Here is a 26,822-nt window from a genome sequence, read left to right on the forward strand (position 1 = left end):
TGGGAGGTGTGTGGGAGTTAGTTGTTGGTTGGGAGACTCTGAAAGGAGAACTTCTTTAGAGTTAGTTGTGGCTGAAGTAAACTAGAGAGTTGGGTGCTGGAAGAAATTAGAGGTTGTAAGCCTCTGCAAATGTTGAAATGAATGGGTCTCCCACCCCTTAATCTGCTAGTAAGTAGTCTGGGGTCTCTGCCCAAGAATCATATATGGACTATAGTTAGTTGGTCTGGAGCTACCTGGGTGTGGGAGTGGCCCTTTCATACAAAAGGTACCTCTGTAAGTATGAGAAGTGAGCCCTGAAGTCTTGAGCTCAAGCCTCAGGTTTCTCATTATTGTAATTAGCCCTGTGGAATAGTGACAGTGATACCTGATGACTGGGCAGTTCTCTTACATCTTGTCCTGGTGGCACATTCTGACAAAAAAGGTGTCAGCAGAACAGAAAATGAGGGAACGTTTCTCAATTGGGGACAACTACAAAAAGAAACAGAGGTAATAACCCCATTCCATCCATTAATGAAAATGAAAAAATAAATATTTGGCTCAAATTCTACTTTAGTTGGTCATTTATCCTGGGCATGGCTAGGAAAAGTAGCACTGTAATTCCATTAGAGCAGTAGACCAGGGAAACCACACTGTAGAGCTAACTATGAATACCAGTATTATACCATTTCTTAATCTGCTCATAGGTTTTAGCAATGGTTGAAAATGATCTCCAAGTTGATAGTCAATGTGACAGAGCCTGGTGATCATCTTCAGGGGTTTCACTCATAGTTTTGCATTTTTGGGGTCAACATTGCCTGGGTCTCTCTACAAAGAATAATGAAATGTCTAAGTGTGGGGCCTCAGAGCCATGATTGGATGGCCCTCATTCTCAAATTTTATCAGGATGGTGTACTTCCCCTTTAACTCATAACCAATGACTTAAAAGATTACATCAAGACTCAAATTAGATCATCCATTTAGTAACGACGATTGTGAAATTCAAAGGTATCAGGATCATTACAACCAACCAACATAGCGTATTGTTTTACATTATAAATTGTATCAAGCTTTTGCTTTTTTTTATGTATTTTTTGGCAGCGAAAGGCCAACTGTTGATTGAAGTCCACAACACAAAAGTGACTAAACGGACCAAGTCCTTCTCAAACTATGTCAATCCACGGTCCTCTGCTTCGCCATATAGATTCCACTTAAATTAAATCAGAAAAGCTTTTAGCAGTAACATTAGCATATAGAGTCACTGTCTGATGGATTCCAAATATAGCTTGAGACACACAAAATATTTATTTATTTATTTATTTATTTATTTTCTTTGAAATGTCACTGAAATTCGGCGACAGCATAATCCAAGTTCCAACACGAGATGCCGGTTAAGAGAAAACCAATCCATCAATGACAAAAAATGATCTTCGGGTTACAAAGGTGAAAGATTGTCCGATGTCCTACACCGAGGCATCTTCACAGAGGGAACACCAGAAAACCAGAGAATGTAGAATACTGCCATCCGCCAACCAAATTTCCTTTCTCAAGTTTTAAGTACACTTTGTCCTCTTTATCCAAGTACAGGAGAACTCCATTGGTCGCCGCCTCTCGGGTTACGTCTTTGTCGCCGGCAAAGGCCGAAATGACCGGTTTTCCGTTCAGCATCAAATTAACCTAGTAGATAGAAACGGACTAGGTAGTTATTGCTAAAGACATCAGGGGTTCATATTCAGTAAAACTAGTATTTATAAAAACACAGAAATTGTTGATGAAATCAATAATGAATTAAAAGTTTAACCTTTAGGAAAAAAGTTGCCTAAAAGACATTTTCATTTATATGTCCATAATGCGTATCTAAATGCAAGAACTAAACTGTAACATACGGCAGCTTCCCAGTCCTTACATCTGATGCATTAATTTACCTTTTTCAGATATTTTAAAGCAAAACTTTACCCTCCACCCCCCCCCCCCCATTTGTTTTTAAGCCTTACTTACCTGGTAATGAGTTCTACTAACCCACCCAGTGGATCCAGCGCTGTCCAGCTGAGAGCATCTTCTCTTCTGGCAGCGTTCGGTCCCACTCCACCATATTTCCCTTTGACGTTATCGCTAGGCTGCCGGCTGTTCTGGGTTAAGCCGGCACGCCTCCCGATGACGCGCTAACAGGCCTGCCCCCTCCCGTACCCTCTTCCTTTTCTCCATGAATGGCTATGCCTCCTGGGATATGTGACATACATATCGGGTACGTAAAAGTGGGCAGTGTGCACGTCACGTGCATGGGGATGCGGGGCAGACCTTCTATTTAAAAAAAAGACGTAAACAACAGAGGATGGAGAGGATTGGAGAGGTGGGATCGTGCATGGGAGGCTGGAGGTCCATTTTAAGCTTTATTTTCACCTGGTGATCTAGCAAGTAACACATTTCCTGTCCTAGAGTGACAACGCTCACTCACTGCACTGTATCTATAGAGCAACAACATTGCTTCCCTAGGACAGGAAGTGTGTCAGGATCACAGAAACCTCCCCGACCTCCTCTTCTTCATAGTTTGGGGGTAAGGGAGTTGTTCTAGTTCACAGAGAAACTGGACAGGGCTGAAAGCACGGTGCAGTTGAGGCATAGAGCACATTAAGCTAGGAGCTCACTGAATTTCTGGCAGGATCATCAGGTTTTTTTCTGAAACTTTACTTGCAACATTTTTAAAGGGACAAGACAGAAAATTGTGCATGTATGGATGAAACAATATATAAGACATACTTTTACAGCATCGTAATGTACTACCCACCTTTTTAATGCTCCACACACAACAATGCCACCCACCCATCCACACATAATGCTAATGGCCCATATTGGGTTACGCTGGGTGCATATAAGTACACAGGAACGCACTTAGGGTGCCCTGCCCATCTCTCAGGATGATCAGGATCACCTGCTGGTGGCACTGCGTTTCCTAGAGCAGAAGATTGTAGTTCAAGTGTCCTCCATCAGGTGTCTCCCAGCAGCCAGCATCAAGAAGAGACTGGGAGATTATTTAAGCCCGTCTTCTGCTGATACACCTTGCATCAATTATTTGAAGTTAATATGGAAAGCAAATTAAAGTAGTTTTGGTCAGGTTGGGGTGGCATCAAGAAGTTATTCTTTGTTAATTTTAAATTGATAAGTTAAAACATTTCTCAATCTGTTTCAGCGGATTAAAGTTTTTATAGATTGTCATCTCAACTGCTACAAGGATTTTACAGTCCATTTTGATGCAGACCACCTAAAGTAGCTTTTATAGACTACAAATGTGGCCAGCTTTGAGTAAAATATAGGAAGTTGAGGATACCTATTTGTACTACATTAAAGCCATTCCTAGTTTAAATAAAATTCACCTAAAATGACCACTCATAGGCCATGATATGAGCATCTTTATTAGATAAAACCTATTAGCGAAATTGACAGTTTTCATTTGCCCAGAATTTTGGCAAAATTATTTGAAGTCCATTTGGAAAGCAAATTAAGGTGGTTTCGGTAGTTTTTTTTAAAAAAGTTTCAAAAGACTTTAAATTGCTCCTAAAAGTTTTGGAAGCTCCCTTCAACTATCCTTCTTGTGCCCAAACCCCCCCCCCCCCCTCCCCATTAGCCTAATTTCATTTAGAGAAAGACAAAAATTGATAGCAAAAAAGTTACAATAAACAATTTAAACCAAAAGTATATATATCTATCTACATATATATACCTGTATATAGATAGATATATATATAGATATAGATATATATATCAAATAGGAAGACCCATGGATGCAAGTTTAGGGCTACCCTTGGAGGAGCCGCTATGATTCACAGGTTCTTTCCCACACACTGCAGAAGCAGCCGGGCACACAGCAACAGTCCAATCACTCCAGCTCGGTCCAGGGGTTTGTCTTTTTGTATACGCTGGTAGAAAGGATTAAAGGGCAAATAAGATGCCCCAAAACTATTGACAAATAGCAGTTCAAGGTCAATCTTCCCGAAAGGGAAAATTCCTTTTTTTACCCCCCCCCCCCCTCTATTCGATTTGTCAATTTCTTTTTTTTGGGGGGGGAGCAGGTACCTGGTTTTTACAGATACCCACAACCCCATTTCTGGTAGGATCACTGTGGCGATCTGAGCAACAGTTCCATCCCACCTCCTGACTCCACAGCCTTCTGGAACATGGCACAGATCCAAAAAAAGCTGCAGGTCCATTCAGAGACCGTATCGTGGCTTACGCATGTGAATGAGCAGCCAGTTTTGAAGCCGCAAGCAGTCACAACCAGCTGCCCATAGTTAGTCCTGGGACCAAAGCCTGGTGAAGAAAACACCCGGATGAGCACATCACTGGGTCTTGGGACTGGTAAGTGTCCTATTATTAAAAGTCAGCAGCTACAGTTTTGGTAGCTGCTGACTTTTAGTTTTTCAAAAAATGACCGAACAACCGCTTTAGGTGCATATTGAACAGTCTATTCCCTCACAGCTGGAGACCATGAGGAAGGATGCAGACCAGGTATAGCAAGTCAACTTCATGAGGACCATGAAGTAGCTTGAAGGAAAAACACAGAAAGGAGGCTTTACTCATAGAGTCCTGGTATAGGATCAGTCCATAGGTGCAATCCCCTGTAGAACAATCCAGTCCCGGGGGTCCAAAGGCCAGCAGCCTGTGTCCTCCTCACTCAGTGGTCCATCCCCTCAGAGGTAGAAGAGACAACCTCCTCAGGGCTCCACACTATTCATTATTATTTCTCCCAGCCGCAGACTGAGCACACCTCCCCAGGAATTGGCTGGGCCCTGCTCAATACTCCAGGAGAATATTTAAATATTACCCTGGAATGTTTTTATTCTCCTCCCTTAAACTCTAGAAACTTCTTCTAGAGGCAAGAGGAAGCAATCAAACTCCCAGCCAGTACAACCCTGAGCAGACAAAACAAAACAATCCTTGTTTCTCAGCCTACAGCAGGAGCCAAAAACTAAATATGTCTAGCAGCCTAACTCGGAGGGTGATACACAAAGAACACTAAACTATCCGAAATACACCCCTAAAAAAAATAAGTCCTTTAAATACCACTTGTCGACTGCAACACGTATATATATACATTACAGTTTGCAAGTGGTTTACCAGGATTATGGCTGAAGCTATCAGCAATGACCACAACTTTTTTTTTTTCAGCCGGCGGTTGACTTTCTCACCCCCAACCCCCCCCCCCTCTCCCGCCACTCGCCGGTGTGTCCCGTTTCTACCGGCGCCCAAGAAGCGATCCAAAGGTGTGGCTGGCCGGTCACAGAGGCGATACAAGATAAAAGACCAGATCGTCTTTGATCACCTTCATGGTCTTTTTGACCCCACATCTCTTTATAAAGAGAACCTGTCATCCTTATTTCTATTACAAGGGATGTTTACATTCCTTGTAATAGGAATACAAGTGATTAAAAAAAAAAAAACTGTAAAAATAAAAAATAAAATAAATAAGAAAAAAAATGTAAAGCGCCTCCATCCCTCCATGCTTGTGTGCAGAAGCGAACGCATAAGTAAGTTGCGCCCACGTATGTAAATGGTGTTCACGCCACACATGTGAGGTATTACCATGAACGTTAGAGTGAGAGATATAATTCTAGCTCTCGACCTCCTCTGTAACTCTAAATAGGTAACCTATAAAAATTTTTAAAGCTATGGAGATTTTTAAGTATCGCAGTTTGTTACCAATCCAAGAGCGTGCTCAATTTTAAAGTGTGACAAGTTAAATATCTATTTACTCGGCATAACATGATCTTTCATATTTCACAAAAAAGGGGTATATATTGTGTATTGTTTTTTTAATTCGTTAAAATTTATTTTTTCCAAAACAATTGCCTTTATGAAACCACTGCCCAAATACCGTGCGATATAAAAAATTGAATGATCACCATATTAATCCCTAGGGCGTCTGCTAAAAATGTATATAATGTTTGGATATTATAAGTAATTTTCTAGCAAAAAATACTGATTTAAACTTGTAAATAAAAGTCTGGCCTTCTAGTAAATAAAGAACATTTTTACGCAAATATCAATGTGGAAAATGTTTGTTGTTGCCGCTTTGGTGACATTTTGCCAACTTCAAAAATTTTTTGCCAAAACTACCATTCTTATTTCTACTACTAAGATAAGTCAATTCCTAGTCCAGAGAAGGCTAAGCCAAAATGACCACTGGGGACTGTGGTTGAAGAAGTTTTAGTAGATAAAAATGGATATCCTTCAAATCAGTTGATTGTTATAACTGCATCACACACTATAATGTTATATCTGTTGAGAGCATTTCGGCAGATATAAGTAGGTATCAAATCAATTGATTGCTATTGTCACACCACAGATTATTATGTTATATCACCGTCTCCATAGAAGCCTTATGACTCGGGACTGTAAAATTTGCCTTTGTGGTTCACATTAACTTCATTAGCTCTTCTCAACAATCTCTACATAATTACAGCCCAATAAAGGATGCAGTAACACTCCACATAACCCGTGATATTCATTTCTTTCAATTTGCATAAGGAATATAGAATATAAAAAAAGCAGTTAACTGGAGCATCAAATTAATTCAGGACTTGAATGGAGAATTAAAGGGGTCAGCTGCAAAAGACCTATAGCGCATTATCAATGACCTACATACACAAGAGGAAAAGTTCTCCTGATTGCGTCACAAGAAGTCCAGGGAGGACATGGAAATGGGGCTTAGTTGTGTATGGGGATATAAGGTGGGTCAGATACCTACAGGTAATAACTGGAATTATAAAACATAGGACACCACTAAAATCTACTGACACCTTCCTGGCAACACATTCTACTGCACCTTTCCAACATCAAAATATCAGCAATCAATAGCACCCTTCCCCATATTTGGGGGTATTGTCCTCTCATTCAAAAGTTTCGGGAAAAAATATATGAGAAAATAATCCACATAACTATGCTGAGATCTATGGTGATCTCAGCATAGAAAAAAAGCTATTCAGTCGCAAGGAAGGCGTATGACCTCTGAAGACGTCATACGCTCTGACGAAACGTGTGTCAGGTGGAACGCACGCCGCAAGCCCGGAAGCCAGGTGGAACGCAATCTGGTAGCTACCGCTCTCCATGCTACAGGCATCATTACAGCGGGTGCGGTTTTATACTATTTTATCCCTATCTGTACTGTTTGATCAGCAACACCAATAAAACTCTTTTTTAACGGTACTGCACTATCTGGAACTATTATTTTCTCCCTAACCGGACTCGGGGGACCTCATTTACCCAGATAGGGGATTTCGGTTTGTGAGGGACTACAAAGCCCAGCAGTCACCATTCCTTTGGCCGAGAAGGCCACCAAGCTCTACAGGTCTTTTTGCCATAAGGTAATTTAGACCCACCATTTCTGGTGAGTTCACATCTTTACTTTTCCTAAAGCCACTTCATTGACTGGCCACTTGCACTTTTTCTTTTGCACTAAAGTGTAATCATTTTTCACTATAGTCACTTATGAACTTTGATTGGACTTTACTTGGCACTAATATGTACTTATATGACACTTATGCGATTTGATAATTTATTTAATACTGTATGAATATTTATTGGGTTTAAATTGCAATATTTTTATCTAGTCTATGATATTTTAGCCACGTATTTATATATACAGTGGGTACGGAAAGTATTCAGACCCCATTAAATTTTTCACTCTTTGTTATATTGCAGCCATTTGCTAAAATCATTTAAGTTCATTCTTCTTCCTCATGAATGTACACATAGCACCCCATACTGACAGAAAAACACAGAATTGTTGACATTGTTGCAGATTTATTAAAAAAGAAAAACTGAAATATCACATGGTCCTAAGTATTCAGACTCTTTGTTCAGTATTTAGTAGAAGCCCCCTTTTGATCGAATACAGCCAGGAGTCTTTTTGGGAAAGATGCAACAAGTCTTTCACACCTGGATTTGGGGATCCTCTGCCATTCCTCCTTGCAGATCCTCTCCAGTTCTGTCAGGTTGGATGGTAAACGTTGGTGGACAGCCATTTTTAGGTCTCTCCAGAGATGCTCAATTGGGTTTAAGTCAGAGCTCTGGCTGGGCCATTCAAGAACAGTCACGGAGTTGTTGTGAAGCCACTCCTTCGTTATTTTAGCTGTGTGCTTAGGGTCATTGTCTTGTTGGAAGGTAAACCTTCTGCCCAGTCTGAGGTCCAGAGCACTCTGGAGAAGGTTTTTGTCCAGGATATCCCTGTACTTGGCCGCATTCATCTTTCCCTCGATTGCAACCAGTCGTCCTGTCCCTGCAGCTGAAAAACACCCCCACAGCATGATGCTGCCACCACCATGCTTCACTGTTGGGACTGTATTGGACAGGTGATGAGCAGTGCCTGGTTTTCTCCACACATACCGCTTAGAATTAAGGCCAAAAAGTTCTATTTTGGTCTCATCAGACCAGAGAATCTTATTTCTCACCATCTTGGAGTCCTTTATGTGTTTTTTAGCAAACTCCATGCGGGCTTTCATGTGTCTTACACTGAGGAGAGGCTTCCGTCGGGCCACTCTGCCATAAAGCCCCGACTGGTGGAGGGCTGCAGTGATAGTTGACTTTCTACAACTTTCTCCCATCTCCTGACTGCATCTCTGGAGCTCAGCCACAGTGATCTTTGGGTTCTTCTTTACCTCTCTCACCAAGGCTCTTCTCCCCCGATAGCTCAGTTTGGCCGGACGGCCAGCTCTAGGAAGGGTTCTGGTCGTCCCAAACGTCTTCCGTTTGAGGATTATGGAGGCCACTGTGGTCTTAGGAACCTTAAGTGCAGCATAAATCTTTTTGTAACCTTGGCCAGATCTGTGCCTTGCCACAATTCTGTCTCTGAGCTATTCAGGCAGTTCCTTTGACCTCATGATTCTCATTTGCTCTGACATGCATTGTGATCTGGAAGGTCTTATATAGACAGGTGTGTGGCTTTCCTAATCAAGTCCAATCAGTATAATCAAACACAACTGGACTCAAATGAAGGTGTAGAACCATCTCAAGGATGATCAGAAGAAATGGAAAGCACCTGAGTTAAATATATGAGTGTCACAGCAAAGGGTCGGAATACTTAGGACCATGTGATATTTAAGTTTTTCTTTTTTAATAAATCTGCAACAATGTCAACAATTCTGTGTTTTTCTGTCAGTATGGGGTGCTATGTGTACATTCATGAGGAAGAAGAATGAACTTAAATGATTTTAGCAAATGGCTGCAATATAACAAAGAGTGAAACATTTAAGGGGGTCTGAATACTTTCCGTACCCACTGTATATATATAAGTATTTACTGATTTTATATAACATATTTAGATTATCCTGGTTCCCTATAATCTCACATATATAGTATCCCCTCCAAATAGGCTTTCCACAGGCACGAAGAATATACTCCTTTGAGTATATATATTTTCAGTCGCAAGGATTGCATGAGGACTCGAGGACATACAATGCGATTAGAGGGGAAGTGTTTTAACCTCAGGCAACGCAGGGGGTTCTTTACTGTTAGGGCTACAAGGTTGTGTAATTCTCTACCACAAGAGGAGGTTTCTGCGGGAAGTATGGCTACTTTCAAAAGACTCTTGGACGTACATCTCAAGGATCAGAACATTCAGGGGTATGAGAGATGATTACGGCCAAGCGTGCCTACACAGGTTGAACTGGATGGACTATTTTTTTTATTCAACCTCAACGTCTATGTAACTATGTAACTACATATTCCCTTGACTTCACTCCAGCACAATACCTTTTCCACTACTGTCCTTCTCCTTCTCCCTCCTATTCCTACTTCAAGTCTCTTGCAATGATGTTGGTAAATTCAGTAGAAATGTGCATACAGGTATTATGGGGCACTGCTAAAATCCCCTCATTGTCCACCTGGTACAGAAGCAATAACAAATTTGCCACAATGGAAGAATTGATTGCTGTTGTTAAAGACTCACCATTCAAATTTACCTCTACATGGGCATGTTGGCTGAACTTCCAATGATCAACAGAATACCTACTTCAAATAGAAAACCCCACATAATCCTTAGCTAATCTTAATATGGTAGACTAAGAAATTTATTTAGTCCCCTGGCCTCCAAATAATAAAATATGTATCGCCAACCCCAAATCCTTAGATTCAAACCTGACAATAGGGTTCTTCTCCTAATCCCACCCCCCCCCTTTTTTTCCTACTCTCCACCTTAACCCACATACCTTCCCCAACTATTCTCTTCCTTCACATATGCAGTTTATCTTTAAAAAAAATTATTTAATTACCAATATGACCTAATAAGAACACTCACATACCTTCCACTCTTCATTATTAACATTTGTTTCATACCATATTATTCCGATCTTGAGCCTTCGAGACCTACTAATGCAGGTCACGTGTAGGTCTGGGAGGGCAAACATCCTAACAATCTATACCCTATAATTAATGCACCTAATCGAGGTTGGATATTTTACAATACTTGTTACCCTTGAATACATTTCTTACTTGACCTAAATGATAAAATTATTCTTAAACAAATACATGTTTTGCTATTTACTCTTTTTTTTAAATTTATTTTCTCTTAGAACTCAATAGACATGATGTTAAGACCGCATTCACACTGAAGCGGCATGACTTCGGGGGCGACCTGTGAAGTCGCGTCCAGCGCGACTTCAGCGCGACTTGCACAGACTTCATAAAATGAATGTCTATGCAAGTCGTCCAGGTCGCCCCAAAGTAGTACAGGACCCTTTTTCTAAGTCGGAGCGACTTGTGTTGCTCCTATTAGAACCGTTCCTGTACTAGACTATGGACCGCGACGGTGCACGACTTGTCAGGCTGACCAAGTTGCCTGACAAGTCGTACTAGTGTGAATGGAGACTAACACAGGGACAGAAGTCCTAGTAATTTGTCTTCATTTTTTTTGTTCCATATTTAACTCATTGAATCCAGCTTGATATTTTTTATGTTTCAAAGTACCTTCTGTTCATTAACCAAAACATTTTTTAGACTTTGTAAACTGTACCTTTGTTCAATAAACTTTGTATTATGGAAAACAACAAAAAAACAAAATGTTGGTGTATATCTGGACAAAGGAAAAAAAAAATCAATACATGAAACATTTCCCACGTTTTGTCTCTTTAAAATGCTGTATGTATAAAAAAAAAAAAATAATAATAATCTTGTTGATCCTGCCAGAGCTTCTAACTTGCTTTGCTGCCTTCTTATCAGTTGTGATTCCTCCCAGCTCTTTCTATGGGCTATAGAACACCTGTTATAGAGCTGAGGAGAAGGAAAGGCACACTTCCTGTCCTAGAATGACAACACAGCTCTTACAGTGTGTAGTGTTGTCACCCTAGGGCAGGAACTATGTGTAGCACCCTCTAGCTAGTGTTTTAGATTAAGTGTACATAGTTGTCAGGGATGAGTGACTCAGGGAGGCTGGATGACTTATCAGGCAGCACCTCTGGTAACTCCCTTTACTCTCTGGAACTTTGGAGAAGGTTCCAGAAGTGGAGGAGGGAGTTTAGGAGGAGCTGCCTGGAGTATTAAGGATGGCCCAGTCAATCCTCAGCATGTGGGCTGGCAGGGGGAGGGCACCTCTTAAATACTCTGGGGTAATGCCGGGAAGGGCAGTCGGGCGGAAGATGTAGAAGGAGTGCTGAGGAGCCAGTCAGTGGCTCTTAAAGGTTGCCCCCTAGTCTGGGGGGGGGGGTGATCTCGGGCCTGGGGCTCGGGTGCTGAAGGGATCCTCTACAACACACAAAGGAGTCCTTGACCGGAATGCACAGGAACAAGTGTAAGAAGGACAGCAAGAGAGAGTCACCCCATTCAGGAGTTTTCCAGGAGAAGTCAGCCGGGTGGGTTGGTGAGTGTGCAGTCTGGGAGGACTGTGGGAAGTAGTCAGGAGGTCTAGTGAAAGGGGCAGCTTCAGCCAGGTGGGCTGGCATTGCCTAAAGAGGTGGTGCTAGGAACAGTAGACAAAAGGATGTAGGTGCTGGACATGGGACTTTTTCTCTACACACCAAAGGAGCCCACGGTCCCTGCCTGTAAAGGGTTTTTTCTTTGATCTGGCTGAAAATGTCCCAGCTAAGTCTGTGTTTTCTGCAATCAGGAGAGTGCTGGAGGAAGAAGAGGAGTGTATTTAGATGTACATTGGAAGAGTTGTCCCTAAAGTTGTCTGAAGTCAAGTGGGCACCCCATAATCTCCCTAATCCCTATCCAAGTTTTATCCCCTTAGAATACAAAAAAAAGTGCTGAACTGTTTTCTGACTCAAGTGTGCAGGGTGGGGGATCCCATTTCATAAGTGGTCCCTATGTGGGGCACGCTACATGTGTTACTGGCGGGATATCCAGTGGGAAAAATAAAGGAACAAAAGTCTAAAAAAAGAAAACCACCAAATCTGAGAACAGGTAAGCAGCAACGTATTTAATTCATTTCTTGACCATTAACGTATTATCAATGACCCACATACAAGAGGAAAATTTCTCCCAAGGATTCCATTGCAAGAATTCCAGGGGGCCATGGAAATGGAGCCTAGTTGTGTATATGTGGACAAAATGTGGGTTAGACACCTACAGGTAATAACTGGTATTACACCGAATAGGACCCCACTGAGATCTACTGACACCTTCTGAGCAACGCATGCTACTTCATGCTCCATATTTACAGTTTTTTAGTGTCGTCACCCTAGGACAGGAAGTGTGTAACTGGCAGGATATCCAGTGAGAAAATAAAGGAACAAAAGTCTGAAAGAGGAAAACCACCAAATCTGAGAACTGGTAAGCAGCAACGTGTTAAATTAAGTTCTTGGGTGTCAAATTAATTTAATTATACCGGACATTTAATACGGAAGCTGCTGTCCCCTTCTAGAAAATGCTATTTGTCTGGCTCACTTAGTGATCCAGGGTCTTCAACACCTTCTTAGTCAAAGATCTGGAAGAAGCTTGGATCATAAACTCTTTTCCTTTCCAGGTAGGTGACTTGACAGGTGGTGTGTGTGTGGGGTGGGGGGGGGGGGGTTTCAAGTCACATAATTAGTGTGGCAGCCAGCCCACTAGTATTTTTAGAGGGAGATCAGCAAGGCTTTCATATTTGTCTTAACAAAAGTTTTCCTTTAAAAGAAATGAGGCAGAGTGCTGAATCAATTAGAATGGCTCTGCAGTGGACCACGTCGGTTTTAATGAGCACTTTAGGGTTTAAAATACTCATTATGTGTTTGTAAACTGATTTTATGCACTAGGTAATTTGCAAGCTAAAAAATTCAAAATTTTTATACAAGAAAATGTTTTCTTAACCACTCACCTCACCTAATTGTAATCCTATATAAGCGCCTTAAAGTGATACTTCAGTCCAGAGTTGTTTTTTTTTTTTTTTTTTTGTTAGTTTTGGAGTTTTTCTGTATCCCTGTTGGGGAGACTTTCTCTGATTGTATGTCCCAGTGACACTTTGTTTGTCAAGATTTGACAGGGGTCACCAGGACAGGAAGTGAGAGAGGAGGATCTGGGCTGCTCTGTGCAAAACCAACTGCACAGAGGAGGTACAGTAAGTGTAAGCCCCCGTTCACACTAAGGCGACCTGTGAGGCGACCTGGTCGCCTCACAGGTCGCCGTAGGTCGCCTTCCATAGGGAAGCTGCGGACCCGTTCTAATAGGAGCAACACAAGTCGCTCCGACTTAGAAAAAGGGTCTGGAGCTTCTTTGGGGCGACCAGGAGGCGACCGCCATAGACTTCAATGTTATGAAGTCCGTGGCGGCCGTTTCGAGGTCGCGGCGCGCTGCTCGCACCGCGACCTCGGAGGTCGCCCCCCGAAGTTGGATCGCCCCTATATGAACGGGGCCTAACATGTTTCTTATTAAAAAACAAAAAAACAAAAACCGAGACTTTACAATTACTTTAATTCCTCCATACAAGTGGCGATATGGTCAACGCAGTGTGTCTGCTTCCACAAATACCCTGGTGAGGCCAAATGAGAGTTCTCCTCATCTACTGTGAATAGTTCAAGTTGGGGTATCCCACTATTCCCTTCTCCCATCCAAGTTCCACAATAAATACCAAAAATTGAATCCCCTGGACTGTTTATTGTGAATTATACCTTAGAGACTGTCTGCAGGTAATCAGAGGAGACTCAAGAAGTCATCACACAGCAAGCCCTATGGGGACAGTGCCACACACACAATGCTCTGGCTCTCTGCCCCCCCCCCCCACCGGATCACACTGCTGCCTTATACACATCACGCCCCAGCTCTCTGCCCCCCTCCCCCTGGATCACTCTGCCGCCATATACCCACAATGCTTCGGCTTTCTGCCACCCCTTTCCCTCCACACTCTGCATCAAACACAGATTCATTATTGAATATTACCTCCTTATCCAGCCATGTGCTCGAGCTTCATGCTCCCTCCCACAGTCTGTGATCAGCACTGCTATTGGAAGTTCGCTCCTTTTTCACCTCCCACTCTCTGCATTACTCCTGGCGCCTCTCTCTGAGTTCACAGGAGCAGGAACTATAGAGGAAGCATTGGGTTTCAATGTGCGCTGACAGTATTGACTGTCAGAGTGCATTGAGAGCAACACTGGAAACAACATTGGGGGTTATACATCCACCACAATGTTGCTTTGTGGCAGAAACCCTGGGGACCACAAACATTTTCTCGTGAACCATCAGTGGTTCACAGACCACTGATGGTGACTGCTGATTTAAGGCACTGTTGCTTATAACTGCTAGCCTCAGGATTTTTGGAGTGAGGTTTGGTGATGTCACTACTGTGCTTCTAACTGTTCTCCTTCATGAAAGACTTGATAAGCCTAACACAAATAAATCATCAGAAACAGATGCCTTACACCTGAGAGTCCTCAAAGAACTCAGTCGTGTTATTGACCATTATTCCTAATCTTTGCGGACAGCATACTGACAGGAACTGTACCAGCTGATTGGAGAATAGCCAATGTGGTACCAATATTCAAAACAGGGCAGAGACATATTTCTGGCAACTACAGGCCAGTCAGCCTGACATCAATAGTAGGTAAATTATTGAAGGGGATGATAAGGGACTATAGCCAATAATTTGCTGATGAAAACACTATCATTAGTAGTAATCAGCATTGGTTTACAAAGGGACGTTCTTGCCAGTCCAATCTGTTAACATTCTACGAGGAAGTGAGCTGCGATCTAGATAGGGAGAGGCCTGTGGCTGTGGTGTGTCCGGATTTCGCAAAGGCATTTGATACAATTCCCCATAAACACTTAATCTACTAGCTGAGGTCTGTAGGCACTGACCATCAGGTTTGTTCTTGGATAGAAAACTGGTTACAGGGGCATGTCCAAAGGGTAATGATAAATAACGTGTACTCAGAATGGTCTGGAGTGGTAAGTGGGGTACCCCGAGGTTCTGTCTTGGGACCAATTCTGTTTAAGCTACTCGTAAATGATATAGAGGATGGGATAAATAGCTCAATCTCAGTTTTTGTGGACAACACAAAAATAACCAGGGCAATAACTTCACATCAGGATATAGAAATTTTACAGAAAGACCTGAACAAAATAATATAGTGGGCAACTACATGGCAAATTAGGTTCTATGTGGAGAAATGTAAGGTAATCCACCTGGGGGGCTAAAAACATAAACCCAAACTACTCACTGGGGGGGGGGGGCTCTAGGGGAATCAAGGATGGAGAAAGATCTGGGGGTCCTAGTGGAACACAGACTGAGCAATAGCATGCAATGTCAAGATGCAGCTACCAAAGCCAGCAGAATCTTAGCATGCATAAAAAAGAGGATAAAATTACAATGCTGCCACTTTATAAAAACTCTGGTCCGGCCACATCTGGAGTATTCTGTCCAGTTCTGGTCACCTTTACTCTGTGCTGGAGCTGGAGAGAGTCCAAAGAAGGGCAACAAAACTATTAGGGGGTTTGGAGGACCTCAATTGCGAGAAGCGACTAGAAGCACTAAATTTATTTTCGCTGGAGAAGAGACGCCTGAGAGGGGACCTGATACAAATACCTCAATGGTGATCCCAGCATAGGAAAAAAGCTATTCAGTCTCAGGGAGTGTAAGTGGACACGTGGCCACACAATGGGATTGGAGATGAAACGGTTTAACTTTAAGCTGCACAGGAGGTTTTTCACCGTCAGCGCGATAAGGGGGTGGAACTCTCTTCCACAATTGGTGGTGTCAGCGGGGAGTTTTGATATTTTTAACTGATTATTGGACTTGCATCTTAAAGAACACAATATACAGGGATATGGGAAATGATTATCGTCACTGACACATGGACTATGTGGAACTATGGAACCTATATGGAACTGTGAAGGCTCTGGCATGAGGAAGCAAAGCCCAGCCTCTACCAATTCCAAACACTTTATACTGCTCCAGGTCAGTCCACTTTTCTCTAACCCCAAAAACACAGGTGCCGGTCTGGCTCATGCTGCAGAACATGAACATTTAACAGATGCGTGGACGTGGTAACTGCTGTGCATTTGAGGCTGCCTCCAGACCAATCTGGTGCCTCCATCCATCCGACTGGGGAGTGGTGAGACTTCCAAACTCAGCTTTTAGCTGTAATCTTATTTGCATCTCACTCCCATTCAGCAAATCTGACACCTCCATACTTGCACACCATTTGTATCCGCAGTGATTCACCACGCACCTGCTCTAGGCTACACCATGTGCTGCTATTTACTGAGTGGAAGACTCATATTGCCCATACGGCACGGAACATTGTGCCATCCGACTGAGTGTCTGACTGACCTCTATGGAGCTTTCAAGGGATTGGAACAGGCTTTCCCATTGGACACTTACCTGACCATATTACCAAGTGTTTATCGCTTTTGTTTTTTCTGGATTGGTTTTTTTATTGTCTTCCCAAGCAGACCTGCTGTTGTGGACTGTGGGACCATTGTCTTTTTCCAATACCGAACAGCCCTGGTTTTCACATATTATTCTTATTTAGGTGTAGGTGTGTGGATGGAAGTGTGTCCGGTACATCTGCCTTTCCGTGGTGACAACGTTGTCATTTTAATCTCGGTAATGGTGGAGGTGGTATTTTTTAATATTTTTTAACATTTATATTTTTGAATAAATATATTTGCATTGTTAAACCATTTTTTCCTCATTGGTGTAACTCTTGAGGACCCTCTCCTCTTTAATTAAATACAGTACAACAGAGCAAGACATGGTAAGTCAGTAATGGGGAAAAGCTGCCCCACCTATCCTCTTCACTTTCCTAACTTCCAAAAAGGACAGTCTTGGGTTATTTTTTTTTTTACCCCAATCCATGTAGATAATTTAGCAAGAATTCTAAAATTTAAAATGTAGACAAAGTTCATTATAGACAAAACACGAATTCCTCAAAAACTAATTTGACTTTACATTCTCTCCTCATATAAAAACAGAGGCAGAATTCTTCTAACCTTTAAATAACCACGCGCAAAAGTAGACGGAGATGAAAATGAGTACTTTACTTTGTAAGGATGAAAAGGCTGCAATTGAAAATGTAATTATGTTTGCGAACACTTATAAAGTAATTTTATGCATCCAATGCATTGAAATTCAAAAGAACTCTCTAAAATAAAACAAACATCAAAGTCAGGATGGAGCAGATAGCATCAAACTTTGGAGAACATAGGACAGTGAAGCTTGCTGAGATAGGCAATATTTTTTTGTCATAAAATGGCAAATATAAAACAAGCAGCAAATGCAAACTATTTATTTTTAAATTCTCACATTGAGATTTTCTCATCTAGGAAATGATGACCACAGGGACTAAATCAATCCACTAAAGATTCTGGTGAAGAGGTTTTTTTGATCTTTTAACTTAGCGAAAAATAAACTGTAGATCTATTTTTTTAGATCTTTGGCACCATTTCCTGCTGTATAAGGAATTTATATTTTTTGCAACAAAGTTTCTTGGCAGAAACAGCACTTCTTGTGGTAAGCTGACCATGCTACATGTGTCACGGTCAGGAGTCAGGCTCAGAGACCAGTAGCTATAGCCTTAGAGAGCCTCCCACCAACCAGCTGTATAAGTGAACTAGCAGGTCACCCTGGTGGATGATGCGGGCTGACCCGAGGTGAGGGGTCTAAACACTAACTGGTGCTCATCAGAGCTCCTGATGGTGGAGATGGGTTTTGCTGCGTGTTAGTACCAGGTCACAGTCCGTAGGATTAGCCCACCAGGAGGTGAGCAAGCCAGGGTCCAGTAGCAGATATAGCAGGTAGGGATCAAGCAAAAGTATAGTTAGTAAACAAGCCAAAGGTCTGTAACAGGAAACGGAGGGGTACACTGACCATGACTGTATGGTTAGTAGTAATACACAGGACTTGCCACTATGGCTAACAGAGGGTGAAATCAGGGAAAGGCTGGATAAACTTAACACAAACAAATCACCAGGACCGGATGGCGTACATCCGAGAGTACTCAAGGAACGCAGTAAGGTTATATCCAGACCACTGTTCCTGATCTTTGCTGACAGTATTAGGACAGGAGATGTACCAGGGGATTGGAGGAAAGCCAACGTGATTCCGATATTCAAAAAGGGGCAGAGGCATGTCCCGGGAAATTATAGACCTGTCAGTTTGACATCGATAGTATGTAAACTTCTGGAGGGGATGATAAGGGACTATATCGTAGAGTTTGCTAAAGACAACAACATCATCAGCAGTAATCAGCACGGGTTTACAAATGGGCTTTCTTGTCAAACCAATCTCTTAACATTCTACGAGGAGGTGAGCTGTGAGCTAGATAGGGGGACTTGGATTTCGCTAAGGCGTTTGATACAGTTCCCCACAAGCGCTTAATTTATAAAATAAGGTCTGCTGGTATCGACAGCAGGGTTTGCTCTTGAATACGGAACTGGCTAAAAGGGCGTGTCCAAAGGGTGGTAATAAACAGCGCATACTCAGACTGGTCTGAGGTGGTAAGCGGGGTCCCCCAAGGCTCTGTCCTGGGACCAACCTTGTTCAATTTATTCATAAACAGCATTGAGGTCGGGATCAGTAGTTCAATATCAGTTTTTGCAGATGACCCAAAATTGGGCAGGGCAATAACTGCACAGCATGAAGCAGATATCCTACAGAATGACCTGGACAAAATAACGGAGTGGGCAACGACATGGCAAATGAGGTTTAATGTGGAGAAGTGTAAGGTGTTGCACTTGGGGACTAAAAACATAAAAGCACAATACACGTTAGGAGGGGAACCCTTGGGGGAATCAAAAATGGAGAAAGATCTGGGAGTCTTGGTTGATGATAGAATAGGCAATAGCATGCAATGTCAAGCGGCAGCTGCCAAAGCCAGCAGAATATTAGCATGCATAAAGAAAGGGATGTATTCCAGAGATAAGACTATAATCCTTCCACTTTATAAAACTCTGGTCCGACCGCATCTGGAGTATTCTGTCCAGTTCTGGTCGCCAGTCCTCAGGAGGGATGTGTTGGAGCTGAAGAGAGTCCAGAGAAGGGCAACTAAACTGATTAGGGGATTGGAGGACCTTAATTATGAAGAGCATCTGCAATCGCTTGATTTATTCTCCCTGGAGAATAATAAAAGAGACGCCTGAGGGGGGGACATGATAGCAATTTATAAATATCTCAATGGGGATCTCAGCTTAGAAAAAAAGCTATTCAGTCCAAGGGATTGCATGAGGACTCAAGGGCATACAATGCGATTAGAGGAGAAGCATTTTAACCTCAGGCAACGTGGGGGGTTCTTTACTGTTAGGGCTACAAGATTGTGGAATTATCTACCACAAGAGGTGGTTTCTGCGGGAAGTATGGTGGCTTTCAAAAGACTCTTAGACGTACATCGTAAGGATCAGAACATTCAGGGCTATGTGAGATGATTACAGCCACACACACCTACACAGGTTGAACTGGATGGACTATTGTCTTTATTCAACCTCACCTACTATGTAACTATGTAAGTGATTGCAGGTTAGGATGAAGCAGAAGTGTAGTCAGTAAACAAGCAAAAGGTCTGTAACAAGTGGTTGCTGGTTAGGGAGAAGCAGAAGCATAGTCAGTAAACAAGCTAAAGGTTGGTAGAGAGTGGTTGCAGGTAGGAATCAAGCAGAAACATAGTCAGTAAACAAGCCAAAACCTAGATTTCTGTCCATGTGTCCCTTCATTTTCTGTTGCTGTGGGCGCCCACCACAGCATTGTTTTTTGTTGTTTGCCTTCTGCCCCTCTTTCCTGCTTGCTGTGTCCTTCTCTCTCAGCACTATTGCCCAGCTTCCCCTGCTCTCTTGTGCTTCACGATTGTTCCCTGTGTCCCCCCCCCCCCAGTGTCTCTTCTTAGCTTGCTGCAGTAGTCTTTCCTTGGTACCGTGTATCATGGATGTACCCTGAGTCCTTCTAATGTGCTATTTGCTGGCACTGTGCCTGCACAGGTGTGTTAGAGAACCGCAACCTGGGGGCTGCCTTGCAGTTCAACATCCACACCTCCAGGGGCTCTGTTGAAGACCAGACGGCTCCCTAGATCCTGCTGCTACATCTGTTAGGACCGATGCCCTGGCACACCCATTTAGTCATTCCTACTGCTCCTCAAGTCCTGAGTTTTACAATTCTTTACAGTTCCAACCCTCAGATTGTTAAAATAATATTAATTCAACATATTTTAGTTGAACTGTTTTCTACATTTTTATCTATCAATTCACACTTCAGCTTGTTTGTCTTCATTCTGACTCTTTGGCTTGACCTTCTCGACCACCATCTCTCATAGCCTTTTTACAAGTGTCCTCACCAGACTTGTATTGGACTGGAGTCTGACCAGTAAAGTTACTGAGTGCGTATTTCCAAGCACCCCAGGTCTAACTTCCGTGCCTATTTTGACTTCAAAGTAATATTTAGCCACACTGCACAACGGCTGTAACAGGGAAGTCTATTAAAATGGAAATTATTAATACAATGTCTATCCGCTTGCATATCTATTGCCATGAATAGTTCTGTTGGGCTTTAATTACTGTGCCACTTTCTTATAAATGAATCCCAATGTATTTTAAAAGCCAGTTTGGGAGATACTCCGGGAAACCTATACCCCGTGGCTCGCAGATTTCATTATTGCCAATGACTGGCTGATATTAATTCAGTTGAGGGGCAAAGCATCCTTCGACATTATGTTAAAAGGGAAAGTACAAATACCTGTGAATATGCATTACACATAAATATAAATGCCGTATCTCATGGCAGTCAATCAGGTTTAACCACCCTTTATCCTCGCTATGAGAATACTGAAAACAGACAAGAAAGAAGGCGCAAATGCCTAGTGCATTACTCTTCGACACCTTTAAAAAGTTTATTAAAAGCCAAAAACATACTCACAAAACATGAAGAGTAAAATCGCATATCAAATATCCACCCCTATGTGAAAAAGGACACGTCCATGTGTTTGGACAGTTAACGCATTTTGAGAGACGTGCTCCCTTCCTCAGAGCTCAGAGGAAGGGAGCATGTCCCCGAAATGCATTAGTACAGGGACGTGTCCTTTTCCACATAGGGGTGGATATTTGATATGTGATTTTACTCTTCATGTTTTGTGAGTATGTTTTTAAGTTTGGATAAACTTTTTAAAGGTGTCGAAAGGTAATGCACTAGGCGTTTGCGCCTCATTTCTTGTCTGTTTTCAGTATTTTGGAGTTTCCCCGATCTAAGGAGAGCGGCACGCCTGAAATTCCCAACAGAGTGAGCGCCTGGGTTGTATACCCGCTATCAGAATATCAATAGGTAAGTTTGTCGATAGATCACTAAGGGCTACTACCCCCTGTGATTTGCTTTCTACGCTATAAAAGGGTCGGCCAACCCAAAACAAATACACTATATTACCAAAAGTATTGGGACGCCTGCCTTTACACGCACATGAACTTTAATGGCATCCCAGGCTTAGTCCGTAGGGTTCAATATAGAATTGAAGTTCGGGTTTGTACCAGACTTTAGGGTTTTTGGTACCCGGACCCGAACCCGAACATCTTACTGTATGTTATCAACTTCGGTGTTCGGCAATTTAAGGGCACGTTAAAAAAAGATGCAGGGCAGCCAATCCACAAGCGTTTAACTGGTGTGCCCTTAGAAGCCATCACAGCCATGCCTACTAATGGCATGGCTGTTATTGGCCAGTGCAGCATGTGACCCAGCCTCTATATAAGCTGGAGTCACATAGCGCCACACGTCACTCTGCTCTATCTAGTGTAGGGAAAGGCTGCGGCTGCTGCTTTGAGGGAGAGAATAGGAGGAGGACAGAATCTTTATTCTTTAATCAGAACTCACAGCGATCTACATAGATTTTGTTGTGTGGGTGCAGTGCACAATCTTTTTACCCTGCCCTGATCCCAGTGTCTGAGAAAAATTACTTTTATCCGTCTATTAGTTAGGTGGGCGACGGGGGGGGGGGGGGGGGTTGGCGGGGGACATTTTATGCAAGCTCAGTGCACCAGCATATTCAGTGTGCATTTTAAGCTATATATAACTATACTTTTCTGGGTTTTTAAAAACACCCTTTTTGGACTAAAGCCCACAATTTTATAGCCCTTGCTTGCTGCATCTGTACGTGTAGAATTCAAGCTGCTGCCATATTGTGTTAGTAAAAAAAAAACACCCTTTTTGGGCAAAATACACAATTTTACAGCCCTTGCTTGCTGCATGTGTAATAAAAACAAGCTTGAAATACTGCAATAATTTTCAGGGTTTGAAAAACAGCCATTTCTGGCAATACCCTCCATCTTGGGGCTCGGCCGCATTATTCATTGCGCATTTCAAGCTATATACAGTATAGCTATAATTTTCTGGGTTTTTAAAAACACCCTTTTTGGGCTAAAATCCACAATTTTATAGCCCTTGCTTGCTGCATCTGTATATGTAGAATTCAAGCTGCTGACATATTGTGTTAGTAAAAAAACACCCTTTTTGGACAAAATCCACAACACACCATTGTTCTATTCTGCCCATTTAGGGCAAAAAAAAAAAAAAAATTTGCAGCGTTTGCTGCATATGTTATTGTGAGTTACACCCTTTAGATACTGTTGTTCTATTTTGCTACTCAAAAAACATCCATTTAGGGAAAAAAACTTAAATTGCCGCCTAGTCTGTATCTGTACGTGTGAGATACACCCTTTAGATACTGTTGTTCTATTCTGCTATTCAAAAAAACACCCATTTAGGGCAAGATCCTAAATTTGAGAAATATGAGGAGAACGTCAAAAAAGGGACGTGGTCCTGGTCGTGGTGCTGCTGGTGGAGCTCCTGTTGCAAGGAGGGGATGTGGTCGATCTGTGCCAGCTACACGCACAAGTGAAACACCTTCCTCAGGTGCGAGTAGGCGACAGAACCTGCAGAAGTATTTGGTAGAGCCTAATGCGGCTCTATGAATGTTAAGGCCAGAACAAGTACAGGCGATAGTAGATTGGGTTGCTGACAGTGCCTTCAGTGCCGTCACATTGTATCCTGCTGAAAGATCAGAGTTAGCACCTGCAGCCAATGTCCATCGGTCTTTCACCTCACCCCCTTGCAAATCAGCCAAACAGCCTGAGCGCCAAGTCATGCAGCAGTCTCTACTGCTTTTTGATGACTCTGTTAGCATGGTTTCCCAGGGCCATCCACCTAGCCCTGCCCCAGAAGTGGAAGAGATTGAGTGCACCGATGCCCAACCACGTATGTTTGAAAATGAGTACATGGAGGACCATCGCAGCACGTCTCGGATGATGACGAAACACAGGTGCCAGCTGCTGCAGCTTTCGGAATTGTGCAGACCGACAAGGAGGGCAGGGGTGAAGACTGGGTGGAAGATGATGTGGAGGACGATGAGGTCCTTGACCCCACATGGAATCAACGTCATGCAGGTGACCTGTGTAGTTCAAAAGGAAGAGGCGGTGGTCGCACAGAGCCACCAGCACAGCAGAAGAGGGAGCAGGGTGCAAAAGTGGAGCGGCCGTCCCCTAGACAGTACGCCTGCTACTGCCGAACGCAGCAAGGGACCGAGCACACCAAAGCCAGCTCCAAGGAGTTCCCCAGCGTGGCAGTTCTTCAGACAATGTGCTAACTGTGCCTCCATGCGAGACCTGTGTGCCTTGTTGCCCTGTTTCGAGTACTCCACCAACATGGCCAGTGCCGATGACGCCGTTCTCAGCATTACTATCCCACTTCTATGCCTCCTTGAAAAAATTATTCGGGCGATAATGGAAGAGGATGTGGCACAGGAGGAGGTGGAGGAATAAGGAATTTTTTCCAAGGCTTTCAGGGCAGTCATTCACAAGTGGCTCCGAGGGTGGTTTCCTGCACCCACAAACGCCAGATACACAATTATCCAGCAAGGGCACAGTTCTGGAGGATGCTGAGGTGGAGGATGAGGAGATGGAGGAGGAGGAACCATGTTCACAGCAGGGTGGCACCCAGACCAGCTCATGGCCATCACTGGTGCATGGCTGGGGGGATACAGAGGACACAGACAATACACCTCCCACAGAGGACAGCTTTTCGTTGCCTCTGGGCAGCCTGGCACACATGAGCGATTACATGCTGCAGTGTCTCTGCAATGACCGCTGAGTTTCCCACATTAAAACTTGTGCTGATTACTGGGTGGCCACGCTGCTGGATCCCCGTTACAAGGACCATCCTTAATTCCCTCACTGGAGCATGATCGTAAGATGCGTGAGTACAAGAGCACGCTGGTAGACACGCTGCTGGTGGCATTCCCAGTTGACAGCGGGGGCACAGTGGAAGTACAAGGCGAAGGCAGAGGAGGAGGAAGAGGTAGCCAACGCAGCCGGGGGGGACCGCCAGCACCTCAGAAGGCAGGGTTAGCATGGCCGAAATGTGGAAAAGCTTTGTCAACACGCCGCGACAACCAGCACCACCTGCTGATATGGAACGTCTTAGCAGGAGGCAGCATTTCACCAACATGGTGGAGCAGTATGTGTGCACACGCCTAGATGTACTGAATGACAGGTCTGCCCCCTTCAACTTCTGGGTCTCCAAATTGGGCATATGGCCTGAGCTTGCCCTTTACGCCTTGGAGGTGCTGGCCTGCCCTGCAGCCAGTGTATTATCTGAACGTGTATTTAGCACGGCAGGGGGGCATTATCACTGACAAGCGCAGCCGCCGGTCCAGAACCAATGTGGACAAGCTCACGTTCATTAAAATGAACATAGGCATGGATCCCACAGGACTTGTCCGTACCTTGTGCAGAATAGACATGTATACCTGCCTTACCCAGCCATTGTTGTATTTTTGATCTTTCTCACTCTTTTGGGGTGTACCCTCATTAAAAAAAAAAATAAAATTAAAAACAAAAACCAGTGTTGGCTACCTCGTCCTCCTCCACCGCCGCCGCTTCCACCTACACCGCCACATCCACCGCCACCTCAACCTCCTACTCCATATGAACCTACATTAAGATTATTATTTTATTTATTTAAGTTATTTCCCTATCCACATTTGTTTGCAGAACACTTACCATGCTCTTAACAACATTTTGCTGCTATTTGAAGCCCTCTAGCCCTTTCCATTACTTTTTTAGAGCCATTTTAGTGCTCAAAATTTCAGGTCCCCATTGACTTCAATGGGGTTCGGGGTCAAGTTCAGGTTAAGTTCGGGTGCTGAACTCAAACTTTTTTGCGAAGTTCGTCCGAATCCGTCGAACCCGAACATCCAGGTGTCCGCTCAACTCTAATGCTGATGCCTTAAAAGTTCCCTTTACTGGAACTAAGGGGCCAAGCCCAACCCCTGAAGAATAGCCCCACACAATAATCCCCCCTCCACCAAATGATTTGGACCAGTGCACAATGCAAGGTCCAGAAAGACATGGATGAGTGAGTTTGGGGTGGAGGAATTTGACTGGCCTGCACAGATTCCTGACCTCTACCCGATAGAACACCTTTGGGATGAATTAGAGCGGAAACTGCAAGCCAGGCCTTCTAGTCCAACATTAGTGCCTGACCTCACTAATGCGCTTAAACATTCCCATAGACACACTCCTAAACCTTGTGGACAGCCTTCCCAGAAGAGTTGAAGCTGTTATAGCTGCAAAGGGTGGGCCAACTCAATATTGAACCCTAAGGACTAAGACTTGGATGCCATTAAAGTTGATGTGCGTGTAAAGGCAGGCGTCCCAATACTTTTGGTAATATGATAGATCAGTTATCGTTAGATAACCCAATCCCTAAAAATCTCATATAAGATTTAACATGATAATGTCTTTTTAAATAATTTTAAATATTTTAAAATTTGCAGCTTTCATGAAAATAACCTCAGCTGATCCTGCCATGAAGATCCTTGTTCAAGCATTTCCTGTTATATGGTGACAACGTCCTGTTGTCACCCAAGAGGGATTGATATTAGGTACGATAAGTAGGAGATCGCACTGCTGGAGACCCCATTAAAGGACCCACTGGGGTGATTCAGTACACAAAATCCCACAATCCACTGGAATATCACTCACCTAGGCATGGAAGCTTTAAACAAAGCTCATTCACTCTCCTCCATGCACTAGACACCAAAAATAAGCCTGCAAGGTTAATGGCCTCATTAAAAATTCACAAGCCCCATAAAGATAGTTATTAATAAAAATAGCACAGGATAATTACGGATGGGTCACACCTTTCTGCTTCAGCTTCTCTCTAAGCTCAGAACAAAGTTTAGGGATGCTACAGTGCCACTCATTTACACTACAAAGGGATAAAACCCCCGACTTTATTAACATCCTGTTTATGGGGGCTGCAGGAGCTGTAATGTTCTCATTAATATAATTATAAAGGTTTTTTCCATGCGTTGTGCACTGCAACACAGACAGCTGGATCTTGGAAAGAGTGTAAATAGCAATGAGTGGATTTGTTAAAGGGCAATTCCTGGTAACCATTAACATTTAATGAAGTTCTAAGA

General features: G+C 43.2%; 1 protein-coding gene across 1 annotated transcript in view; it reads right to left on the reverse strand.

Annotated features, from left to right (window-relative positions):
- Positions 1-943: 943 nt before the first annotated feature.
- CBLN4 (cerebellin 4 precursor) overlaps positions 944-26,822 on the reverse strand; it is an 83,432-nt gene continuing 57,553 nt past the window's right edge. Inside the window, exon 3 of the mRNA XM_082272628.1 lies at positions 944-1,653. Coding sequence (XP_082128754.1) covers positions 1,456-1,653 — 198 coding nt within the window. The 3' untranslated portion in view covers positions 944-1,455. The remainder of the gene's footprint in view (positions 1,654-26,822) is intronic.

This window comes from Pelophylax lessonae, assembly GCF_965119305.1.
Source record: "Pelophylax lessonae genome assembly, chromosome: 11".
Lineage (NCBI taxonomy): Eukaryota > Metazoa > Chordata > Amphibia > Anura > Ranidae > Pelophylax > Pelophylax lessonae.